We start from the raw sequence: 13,322 nt of genomic DNA, 5'->3' as shown, positions 1-13,322 counted from the left end.
ACCAGCCTAGGCAACATAGCAAAACCCTGCCTATTAAAAAAACGTTTAAGTTAGCCAGGCATGGTAGCATGTACCAGTAATCCTCACTGTGATGGAGAAGATCACTTGAGCCCAAGAGTTTTTTATTTTGGAATAATTTCAGACTTTTAGAAAGTGCAGTGAGCTATGATCACATCGCTGCACTCTAGGCTGGGCAACAGAGCAAGACCTTGTCTCTTAACCCTTGGCACTCGGATGTCAAGTGTGGATAATGTAGAGTGGATAATGAGAAAAAAGCAAGCGAGTGCAAAGGGTTAATTAAAAAAAGGAAAGAAAGAGGCCGGGTATGGTGGCTCATGCCTGTAATCCTAGCACTCTGGAAGGCCAAGGTGGGAGGATCACTCAAGGTCAGGAGTTTGAAACCAGCCTGAGCAAGAGTGAAACCCCATCTCTACTAAAAATAGAAAGCAATTAATTGGCCAACTAAAAATTTTTGAAAAAACTAGCCAGCCATGGTGGCTCATGCCTGTAGTCCCAGTTACTCGGAGGCTGAGGCGGCAGGATTGCTTAAGCCCAGGAGTTTGAGGTTGCTGTGAGCCAGACTGATGCCACGGCACTCCAGCCCGGGCAACAGAATGAGACTCTGTCACAAAAAAAAAAAAAGGAAAGAAAGAAAGAAAAGAATTGAAAAAAAAGAAGAGAAGAGAGAAGAAAAAGGAAAAAAAACATAATGGTATAATGGACAATATACTATATAGATCAGCCATGAATTAATCATAATGATATAAATATTGAATACTAATTTAACTAAAAATATGATAAACATAGTGGAAGAATGGAAGGAGAAGTATGTTTGGAATGGGAAAGGATAACAGAGCTATAGTCCTACTTTACACTGCACAGAGTGAATACGTAAGAATAAAAGGGAAAAATATAACAAGCAGAAATATAAGCATATTATTTAGAAATATGGAGGCATATACCAGCAGAAACAGAAAAAAAGGAAAACCATTTCGCTTTTGAAGTATAATACTTTAACAAAAATAAAACAAAGACAAAAAAACATTTTATAGGCAAGACTTAATGCCTCTTCAAAAACCTATTATCCTGGTTTGGATTACAGACAGCAAAAGGACATTAGTGAGAAAATTCGAACAAAGTCTACAGTTAACTTAGTAATATTATACCAATGTTAATTTCTATCCTCTGTGTGTGTGTGTGTGTGTGTGTGTGTGTGTGTGTGTGTGTGTGTGTGTTTGTCTTTTTTTTTTTTTTTTTTCTTTTGAGACAGAGTCTCACTCTACTGCCTAGGCTAGAGTGCCATGGCATCAGCCTAGCTCACAGCAACCTCAAACTCCTGGGCTCAAGTGATCCTACTGCCTCAGCCTCCCAGGTAGCTGGGACTACAGACACTCGCAACCATGCCTGGCTAATTTCTGATATATATACTTTTAGTTGTCCAGCTTATTTCTATTTTTTTTTCTTTTCTTTTTTTTTTAGTAGAAATGGGGTCTCACTCTTGCTCAGGCTGGTCACAAACTCCTGAGCTGAAAAAATTTGCCTGCTTTGGCCTCCCAGAGTGCTAGGATTATAGGTGTGAGCCACTACGCCCGGCCTATTTACCTATTATTTATTTTTTATTTTATTTATTTATTTATTTTTTTTTTTGAGACAGAGTCTCACTTTGTTGTCCAGGCTAGAGTGAGTGCCGTGGCGTCAGCCTAGCTCACAGCAACCTCAAACTCCTGGGCTCGAGTGATCCTTCTGCCTCAGCCTCCCGAGTAGCTGGGACTACAGGCATGTGCCACTATGCCCGGCTAATTTTATATATATATATATCAGTTGGCCAATTAATTTCTTTCTGTTTATAGTAGAGACGGGGTCTCGCTCTTGCTCAGGCTGGTTTTGAACTCCTGACCTTGAGCAATCCGCCCGCCTCGGCCTCCCAAGAGCTAGGATTACAGGCGTGAGCCACAGCGCCCGGCCTATTATTTATTTTTATTGGTAAGAGATTATACACATTCTTTTTATCTGTTTTAAACCATTAATCTAGTTTATTGACGCACAACTCACATACAGTGAAATACACAGATGATGAACATATAGTATTATAAGCTTTGACAAATGTCATCCAGACAGAACTTTTCAATCATCTTATACCTTTTTCCAGTCAATCCTCTCCCAGAGGCAACTACTATTCTGGTTTCTATCACCACAGATCTATAGTGTTGCTTGTTCTTGAAGTTGACATAAACAGAATCATACAGAATGCAATCTTTTATTCTGGTTTTTTTGTTTAATATAGTATTTTTAGATTCATCCATACTGTTACATCTTCAACAATTTTTTACAAAGTTGTTTTATTTCTCAAGTAAACATTTTATTAATATGTAACATCCAATAAGTGTGAAAACTATTAATGTACAGCTAAGTAAATTTTCAAAGAGTAAACACACCTGTATGCCCACCATCCAGATATATAAAACATTAGCAGCATCCCAAATGCCATTTGTACCTCCTCCACTCATCAACACACACACCCTTGAAAAGATAACCACTATTCTGACAAATATCACCATCTATTAGTTTTACCTGATTCTGTACTTTATGTAGATAAAACCATAACATCATAAACTTTTATATCTGGCTTCTTTCTTCAAGAATATCCCTGTAATAGTAATCTGTATTGTGCATAGAAATAATTCACTCATTTTCTGTCTGTATCACACTGAATTATATGAATATACCCAATTTATTTACCCATTCTACTGCTGATGAACATTTTCATTTTCTCCAGTTTGGAGCTATTATGAATAAAGCTGCTACTAACATTTTATACAGATATTTTGCTGTTGGGTTTATACTTACGAGTAGACTTGCTAAATGACAAGGTACTTGTACATTGTAAAGTACCAAATACTTTAGTAAATACCGCCAAAGAGTTTTCCAAAATGGTAATACCATTTTCCCTCCCATTAGCAATGTACAAAAGTAACCGCTGATCCATATCCTCACTAACATTTGATATTGCCAATGAGGCAATATCAATTTAATTTTTCATCATTCTAGTGGCTATTTTGTGGTATCTCACTGTAGTTTTAATATGCATTTCCCTGATGACTGAGATTATGTATCTTTCCATACATTTTTGAGCCACTAGGATACCTGTTTCATGAGGAGCCTATTTAGGCCTTCTGCCTGTTCCTCTATTACAGGGGTCCTCAAACTTTTTAAACAGGGGGCCAGTTCACAGTCCCTCAGACCATTGCAGGGCCATTGGAGAGTGCAGTGCACATTCCATACATGCGTACTGTGGGCCCGGGACGGTCGGCTGCTAAGCAGGACAGGCAGCAGAGGCAAAAACACCCGGAGGGCCAGATAAATGTCCTCGGTGGGCCACACGTGGCCCACAGGCTGCGGTTTGAGGATGCCTGAAATAATTTCAAATTTTAGGAATGGGGTGGTGGGAAACAGTATCTCGATGAGGCTCTGGAGCTGTTGATCATGAGCCTGACCTCGCCCTCCCTAGAAGCATTATTTCTTTAATTCATTTTCTACTTTTTTGCAAACAGAGAAAGATAATGTATTTTTTAAATACTGTAGCCATCAAACCTGCTAAATTCCCTTATTTATTTTCATAGTTTTTTCTACAGATTCTATTGGATATTTTATACAATCATATCATCTACAAATGATAGTTTCAATTTTTCCTTTTCATTCTGTATGTTTCTTACCTTACTACACTAGCAAGTACCTCCAATACAATGTTCAAGATGTAGTTACAGCACACGTTACAGTTTAGATGTTTGTCCTCTCAAATCCCATGCTGTAATTTGTTCCCCAATGTTGGAGGTTTCCTAAAGGGAGGTGTTTAGGCCATGGTGGCAGATCCCTCATGGATAGATTAATGCCCTCCCTAGAGAGTCAGGGGATAATTGAGTTCTCACTCTGCCAATTCCTAAGAGAGCTGATTGTTTTAAAAAGCCAGGCACCTCTCCTCTCTCTTTTCCTTTCCCTCTCACATGAATCTGCACATGCCAGCTCCCCTTCACATTCTACCATGAGTGAAAGCAGTCTGAAGCCCTCACCAGAACCAAATCCTGGCATCATGCTTCTTTCAGAGCATGCAGAACCATGCCAAATAAACGTCTTTTCTTTACAAATTACTCAGCCTCACTGGGAAATCTCAGTGGGAAACCTTTCACTATTTTACCACTGCATATGATGTTTGCTGTAGGCTTTTTAGTAGATATCCTTTATTTGCCTTCTTTTTAAGAGGCAGAGTCTCACTTTGTTGCCCAGGCTGGTCTCAAATTCCTAAACTCAAGTAATCTTCCTGCCTAAACCTTCCAAGTAGCTGAGATTATAGGTGTGAGCCACCAAGCCCAACTAAGAAAACTATGCTCTATTTTTGTTTTGCTAAGAGTTTTTTAAATCATGAATGGGTTCTGATTTATACTTATGTTTTAAGAAAAATTTAAAATGAATGCTGTACTAGAGCTTCCTTTCCAGAAAAGTACACTCCTAAACTTAGATGGTTCCTGGGTCATGGTAGGTTAAACTTACTCCTATAGCCATCTCAACAGTAGCCCAAGTGAATCAGGGCTCCACTCCCATATGTACTGTCTCCATACCCACATCACACAACAGATCCACTCTATTCTATAGTCTGAGATGGCTTCTAGTCATGCTGAACTGCTAGCCTAGGCTTCTCAAGTTATGTACCATGGTATCAATTTTGTTTCTGTTAATGCTCCGATTTTGCGTGATTTCCCTCTATCCCATAAATCTTGGTTTTTCCCCATAAATCTTGGTAAGTATGTGATTTTGAAGAACATGATATATCTCAAGAATGCATAAATGTTATGGCAGAAATACACATATATGTCACAGAAGAGGACAGCAGTCAAGCCAAATTTTGAGTATATTTAAGGTCTTGTTTTAATTATGACTAAAGATGTCCAATCAATCAGGCAGAAACACACAAATGAATGGATTACAATTCAATTCCATTCAAATGCAGCTAAGTGTAAAGTAAAAGATTACCTATTTGTAAAAAATCATAAATAATCACTTGACATAGTATGTAAAAGTCATGTTCTGACAGAGAACAATTAATGATCTAATTGCTACTATTAGATTAGAGTCAAAAAAGCTCAGACCTTTATGCAGAACATATATCAGGAAGGATTTTATATAACACTATTTCATAGGCCATAATTATGGCTATGAAAAATTACTATTTATAAACTTATTAATACAAAATAAATGTATATAATGATAGAAATGATCAGCGTTTATGTGCTTTATAGGTCCATACTTACCTTCACACTTTTCAAGAATCTGGACTGTTTCTCCTATTTCTAAGACCAACCCTTGAGGGACAGATCCTCGAAAGCTGCAAATCACTAGAAAAGCAAGGATAAACACATCAATTAGCATTTTTAAATACTGAGACAGGGTCACAGTCACTGAATTAAGCACTAAATTTTCTTAAATATATACTCTCCCTTCTTTACTAATTTCTCTAATGTGTAAGCCCCTTTCAACTTAATCTATATTTTGAAAGGTAATATTAAATAGTTTAAGAAAATGAAGTACATTGTGGCAAAATTACTATTCCTGAGTGGTGTGTGCATGTATGAAAACATTTCTAAAAAGAGCTTCTTCTCTGTCCCTCTGCATAACTTGTGTTCATATGTCCCTTGGAAGCAAGTGTGTATCAATTACTTAAGAAAAAATTAACACTGGAAGCTTTCTATGTATTATAAACAAATAGATAATTTTTAAAATAGTCATCAAATTTGACTATGTTTTGAGAAACAGAATCCTCACAATAAAATTTAGAACAGAAATTAATGAAATAGAAAGCAAAACTACAACAGAGAATATCTATAGATAACAATTAAAATCCCATGTCTTTTTGAAGGGAGTTCTCATTTAGAAAAATTTCAGTTATAAGCTCAAAAAAAAAAAAAGGCAGTAAAAACTTATACAACGAATATACAAATGTAGGAATGTCACTAGACACAAGGTTAACTTTTTTAAATCTAAAGCAATTAGAAAATGAATTAAAAAAAATTTTTTTGAAACAGAGTCTCACTCTGTCACCTGGGCTAGAGTGCCGTGGCGTCAGCACAGCTCATAGCAACCTCAAACTCCTGGGCTCAAGTGATCCTTCTGCCTCAGCCTCCCAAGTAGCTGGGATTATAGGCACGTGCACCGGGCTAATTGTTTCTATTTTTGATACAGACGGGGTCTCGCTCTTGCTCATGCTGGTCTCGAACTCCTGAGCTCAAGCAATCCGCCCGCCTCAGCCTCCCAGAGTGCTAGGATTACAGGCGTGAGCCACTGTGCCCGGCCTAAGATGTGGTATTACTCATCAGCAAGAACTCTAAAGAAATTATTTGACTCTATCATGTGTTATTCAATAATTAGCCAACAATGAACTTTATTCACTTTCATGGACTTAACCATCTTCACTTCCATGAACTTTTGTGAGAAACAGAAGCTGGATATGCTGGATATACTGACTTACTCATGTATGGAGAAAGATGTTTAGCAGTAGACAAGTTTTTATTGCCTTTATTATTTATTTATTTATTTATTTATTTATTTATTTATTTATTTATTTATTTTAGCTTATAACTGAAATTTTTCTAAATAAGAACTTCCTTCAACCACTATTATCTAATAATAAATGGTTTGGAAATTAGCTTTTGCTGTAATCTTGATAATGTTCCTTAATGAATGCAACTTAAAAACACACTTCTATAGGCCAGTGCACGGTGGCTCATGCCTGTAATCTTAGCATTCTGGGAGGCCGAGGCAGGCGGATCACTCAAGTTTGAAACCAGCCTGGGCAAGAACAAGACCCCATCTCTACTAAAAAAAAATAGAAAGAAATTGGCCGGGTGCGGTGGCTCACGCCTGTAATCCTATAACTCTGGGAGGCCGAAGTGAGTGGATCTCTCAAGGTCAGGAGTTTGAAACCAGCCTGAGCAAGAGCCAAGACCCCATCTCTACTAAAAATAGAAACAAATTAATTGGTCAACTAAAAACATATAGAAAAAATTAGCCGGGCATGGTGGCGCATGCCTGTAGTCCCAGCTACTCGGGAGGCTGAGACAGGAGAATCACTTGAGCCCAGGAGTTTGAGGTTGTTGTGAGCTAGGCTGATGCCACAGCACTTAAGCCCAGGCAACAGAGTGAGAATCTGTCTCAAAAAAGAGAAACTAAAAACATATAGAAAAAATTAGGTGGGCATGATGGTGCATGCTTGTAGCCCCAGCTACTCAGGAGGCTGAGGCAGGAGGATTGCTTGAGCCCAGGAGTTTGAGGTTGCTGTGAGCTAGGCTGACACCATGGCACTCTACTCCAGGCAACAGAGTGAGATTCTGTCTCAAAAAAAACACACTTTTTTTATGTGAAACTTAGAACTGCCGTAAAGTCATTTTGACAACAATCTAAATCAGAAGTAATATCAAGCTTCTTTAAACACACTGTCAAAATTTAAAAAGGAAGATCTCTATTCTCAGAATTGCAGCAAATATATTTTTATGCTCAAAGTATAGTTCTTGCAGCATTTTTAAACCTCAATGCAACTTCAAAGGAAATTTCCATACTTCAAAATCCATTTAACAGTGCAACTGAGGAGCTTCCACCTAACCATTAGTTGGAAGTACTTTAATTTGCAGTGTAATGATATGCTAAGTGGCAAATAACAAGAAAAGACTCTAGTAGATTCCCATAAATGCCTTTCAAGTAATAAGTATTCTCAAATTAAAATATTCCCCTACAGACTGACGTCAGTATTTGGCAATATCTATCTATATGGAAAAGTATTTATAAAAATGAAATACATAAAATCTCATTACAAATCAACATTAACAGATAAGATTTGCAATTGACTTTGATCACAGGGAACATTAACAAAGAATAATAACTGAAATGTTATTTTTTAAAATTCTATTCTTCTCAGTAGGCATATATTACAAAAAAATACACTGAATTATATTTTGAATTTCATCAATTAAAAATGTGTGGAAATTTGTTTGCTCTCTTGTTATTTAAGTACTTATATAATGTCCTCAATTTTGCCTCTTGCCTCATAAAGTCTAAAATATTTACTCCCTGGCCCTTTAGAGAAAACATTTGCCAACTCCCAGTCTAAAGCAAAAATAGTACCAATATAGTGTATTTGTTGTATTTTGAAATTAAAATTTATGACAAAAGTAGCACAAAGTATGGGAGGAAGGAATTTATAGTGCTCTATATCATTACACTACATGGAAGTGGTTTATAATTTGTGTTAACTGACTGCCTCTACTTTATAATCAATGAGTAATTTTTTACCTCTTCACTAGTATATTTTAAAATTATAGGCCGGGCGCGGTGGCTCACGCCTGTAATCCTAGCACTCTGGGAGGCCAAGGCGGAAGGATCACTCAAGGTCAGGAGTTTGAAACCAGCCTGAGCAAGAGCGAGACCCTGTCTCTACTAAAAATAGAAACAAATTAATTCGTCAACTAAAAATATATAGAAAAAATTAGCCAGGCATGGTGGCGTATGCCTGTAGTCCCAGCAATCCTCTTGTCTCAGCCTTCTCAGTAGCTGTGATTATAGGCATGCCCCATCACTCCAGGCTAATTTTTCCTATTTTTTGTAGAGACAGGGTCATGCTATGTTGCGCCCAGCCTAGTCTCAACTACTGGCCTCAAGTGATTCCACCTCAACTTTGTAAGACTGAATCCTCTTCCTCCTCTACTTGCAGATGACATGATTTTCTACAGTGAAAATCAAAAGGAATCCATCCAAAAAAGTTGCTAGAATAAATGAGTTTAATAACGTGAGACATTACAAGATCACTATACAAAAATCAACCACATTTCTACATCCTAACAGAAAACAGAAAAATTTTAAAAACAATACCATATAAACATTAAAAATATTAAATACTTAGGGGTAAATATGGCAAAATAAATGAAACATCTATACACTGAAAACTAAAATATTTCTCAAAGAAATTAATGAAATAATATGTCTTGTTCATTGGTCAAAAGACTCCATATTGTTAAGACGACAATTCTTCCTAAATTTATCTATAGATTTAATGCAATCTCAATCAAAATCACAATTACAGAAACTGACAAACTAATTGTAAAATTTATATAGAAATGCAAAGGACTAAAACCGCCAAAATAACTATGAAAACGAAGAAAAAAGTTGGCAGGCTAACACTATCTGACTTAAAGAATTATTACAAAACTACAATAATCAAAATAGCTAGGGGACAGGTGTGGTGGCTCATGCCTGTAATCCTAGCACTCCGGGAGGCCGAGGCGGGTGGATCATTTGAGCTCAGGAGTTGGAGACCAGCCTGAGCAAGAGGGAGACCCCGTCTCTACTAAAAAATAGAAAGAAATTAGGTAGACAACTAAAATATATATATATATATAAAAAATTAGCCAGGCATGGTGGCACATGCCTGTAGTCCCAGATACTTGGGAGGCTAAGGCAGTAGGATTGCTTGAGCCCAGGAGTTAGAGGTTGCTATGAGCTAGGCTGATGCCACGGCACTCTAGCTCAGGCAATAGAGTGTGAATCTGTCTCAAAAAATAAATAAATAAATAACAATAATAATAATAATGTAGTATTAAAGACTAATGTGTGGTAAATATAGACCAGGAGATAGGTCAGGAGAATAGAATAAAAAGTCCAAAAATAAACCCACGCATATACAGACAGTTGATTTTTTACAAAAATGCAAAAACAATGCAATGGGGAAAAGACTGTCTATTCAGCAAATGGTGCTGGAACAAATGGATATCCACATGAAAAAAAAAATGTACATGGATCCATACCTAGTACCATATTAAAAAGAAAACTCAAAATGGTTAATAGATCTAACTGTAAAGCTAAAACCATAAAACTTCCAGAAGATATCATCAGAGAAAACTGTCATGACCTTGGGTTAGGCAACGATTTCTTAGATAAGACACCAAAAGCATAATCCACAAAAGAACAAATTGATAAATGGGACATCATCAAAACTTAAACTTCTGCTCTTTGAACGACACTGGTAAGAGAATGAAAAAAGAAAATCTTGCAAAGCATGTATCTTACAAAGAACTTGTGTCCTAAATACATAAAGAATTTTCAAAACCCAACAATGAAAGAGTTAAGCAACACACAATGGCAGAGTAGGAAGCTCTATGAGTTGTTCCTTCCACTGAAAAAAATAGTAAATTGGAAAAGAAACAACTCTCTTGTCACCCTAGGACCTTAATGGATACTTACAACAACCAGGAATGAGCCCTAATACAACTTGATTAAGGGAGAGGTTAATCACATTGATCTTAAGTAGAAGAACAATATACATAAACCAGCTATCACTCATTTCTCAGCCCCTCTGCAAAAGTGAGGATAATAGCCCACATTCCTGAAGCAGCTGCTTGCTGCCAGGGCAAGCAGTGAGGTCGTCCTCCAAAAATTCAGTTTTATGCTTATTTTTGGTTTGGAGGATCCCTGAGGGATCAGCACAGATGTTTGCCTTGGTTTTGACCAAATTCCATTTATAATAGCATCAAGAAGAATAAAACACTTAGGAATAAATTTAACCATGGAGGTACAAGACTTGTACACTGAAAACTACAAAACATGTCTGAAAGAAATTAAATAAGACATAACTAAGGGGAAGGACATCCTGTGTTCATGGATTGGAAGATTTTATATTGTTAAAATGACAATACTACCCATAGCAATCTACTGATTCAATTAAACCCCTATCAAAATACCAAAGTCATCTTTTGCAGAGAGAAAAGCCCATCCTAAATTTAATAGGCAAGCTTAAAAGGGACCCTAAGTAGCCAGACAATCAAGAAAAGAAGAACAAAGTTGGAAGATTTAACACTTTCTGGTTTAAAAACTTATTACAAAGCTACAGTTATCAAAATAGTGTGGTATAGGCAGAAGGATACACAAACAGATCAATGAAATATAATCAAGAGCCATAAATAAACCCTAACACATATAGTGCACAAATTTTTAACAAGGATGCCAAGACTATTACATGAGGAAAGGACAGACTGTTCAGCAAATGGTGCTATGAAAACTATTAATAAATATCCACATGCAAAAGAATGAAGCTGGACCTTTATCTACCAACATATACCAAAATTAACTCAAGATGGATCAAAGGCCTAAATAGAAGACCTAAAACTATAAGACTCCTAAAAGGAAACAATAGAGCAAGTATTCATGACATTAGACTTGGCAGTGGTTTCTGAGACATGACACCAAAAGCAAAAAAGAAAAACAGATAAATTGAACTCTTTATCAAAATGAAAAGCTCTTATGCATTAAGGGACACTACTGAGAGAGTGAAAAGCCCACAGAATGGTAAGAAATATCAGCAAATCATGTCTTATAATGCTTTAATATACAGAACATATAAAGAAATCCTACAACTCAACAAAATAAAAATTTTTTAAACCCAATTCAAAAATAGACAAATGACCTTAATAGACATTTCACCAAGATACACAAATGAACAACAAGCACATGAAAAGATGCTCAACATCATTAGTCATTAGAGAAATGCAAATCAAAACCACAAGATACCACTTCACACCCATTATGATGGCTATTATTTTCTTTATTAAAACACAAAACAGAAAATACTAAGTGTTGGCAAGAATGTGGAGAAATCGGAACCCTTGTGCACTGCTGATAGGAATGTAAAGTGGTGCAGCTGCTTCCATATACGTTTTCCATAAACAGCTTGGCAGTTCTTCAAAAAACTAAACATAAAATTATCATATGCTCTAGGAATTCTCTTAAGTATATACCCAGAAAAATCAAAAACAGAGACTCAAACAGATACTTATACATCAATGTTCATAGAAGTATCATTCACAGCCAAAAGGTGGAAACAATCTACATGTACATCAAAAGATTAGGGGATAAACAAAATGTGAGCTAGATAGATGAATACTATTCACCTGTAAAAAGTACTTAAGTTTTAATACATGCCATAAACATAGCAGAATCCTGAAAACATTATGCTAAGTGAAATATGCCAAACACAAAAGGACAAATACTACATAATTCCATTTATATGAGGTACCTAAACTTGGGAGAGAGCGAAGAACAAAGTGTTGTTTCATGTGTACAGAGATTTTGTTTAGGATAATGAAAAAGTTCTGTAAATAGTGGTGACGGTTACACATTGTGAGTGTACTTAACACCACTGAATTGTACACCTAAAAATAGCTTAAATAATGATTTTATGTTACATATATCTTACCACAATTTTTTAAAAAGCTATTTCAGTAAAAAGTTCTCCATAAACAGCTTGACAGTTGATGCCAATATATTGGGCATGAAATTTTAAGATTAATCAAATTCATGACCCAAATAAATCAATGATTTCACACTAAAACAACTTTAAAAACCCAATAATAAGAAAACATATTAATTTTAAAATGGAAAAAGATACTTGAACACCCACTCCAAAGGTAAATAACTGGCACATAAAAGGATGCTCAGTATTATTAATCACTAAACATAATTTATATACCACAATGACATACCACACTATACACCTTTAGATGGCTTAAATTAAAAAGACTGGCAACAGCAAATGTTGGTAAAGATGTGGAAGAATTGCATTTCTCATACACTGACAGTAGAAATGTAAAAATGAGGCTGGGCGCGGTGGCTCACGCCTGTGATCCTAGCACTCTGGGAGGCCGAGGCGGGCGGACTGTTCGAGGTCAGGAGTTTGAAACCAGACTGAGCAAGACCAAGACCCCGTCTCTACTATAAATAGAAAGAAATTAATTGGCCAACTAATTATATAGAAAAAATTAGCCGGGCATGGTGGCACATGCTTGTAGTCCCAGCTACTCGGGAGGCTGAGGCAGTAGATTGCTTGAGCCCAGGAGTTTGAGGTAGCTGTGAGCTAGGCTGACGCCACGGTACTCGCTCTAGTCTGGGCAACAAAGCGAGACTCTGTCTCAAAAAAAAACCAGAAATGTAAAAATGATACTATCATTTTGGGAAAATGTTTGGCAGTTTCTAAAAGCTTAAAGCATATACATAATACATAATCCAACCATTCCATTCTTAGGTATTTTCTCAAGAGAAATGGAAAAATATTACCATACCAAGATTTACTCATGGGTGTTTATTGCAGTTTATTCACAATAGCAAAAACTTGGTAACAATCCACATATCCATCAATGACAAATGAATAAACAAATTGTGGTAGTTCCATACAATGGAATACTGTTCAGTAAAAATAAGGAATGAACTATTTATAAACATAGATAAATCTCAAA

At 36.3% G+C, this 13,322-nt stretch overlaps 1 protein-coding gene across 9 annotated transcripts in view; it reads right to left on the bottom strand.

The window, feature by feature from the left end:
• Positions 1 to 13,322, bottom strand: part of DOCK3 (dedicator of cytokinesis 3) — a 599,374-nt gene that overhangs the window by 496,995 nt on the left and 89,057 nt on the right. For all 9 annotated transcript variants that reach the window (XM_012771410.3, XM_076008055.1, XM_076008080.1 and 6 more), the window contains exon 2: positions 5,304 to 5,387. In XM_012771410.3, the coding sequence (XP_012626864.1) occupies positions 5,304 to 5,387 (84 nt within the window). The remainder of the gene's footprint in view (positions 1 to 5,303; positions 5,388 to 13,322) is intronic.

This window comes from Microcebus murinus, chromosome 1 (genome assembly GCF_040939455.1).
Source record: "Microcebus murinus isolate Inina chromosome 1, M.murinus_Inina_mat1.0, whole genome shotgun sequence".
Lineage (NCBI taxonomy): Eukaryota > Metazoa > Chordata > Mammalia > Primates > Cheirogaleidae > Microcebus > Microcebus murinus.
This window is presented reverse-complemented; position numbering and strand designations above follow the sequence as displayed.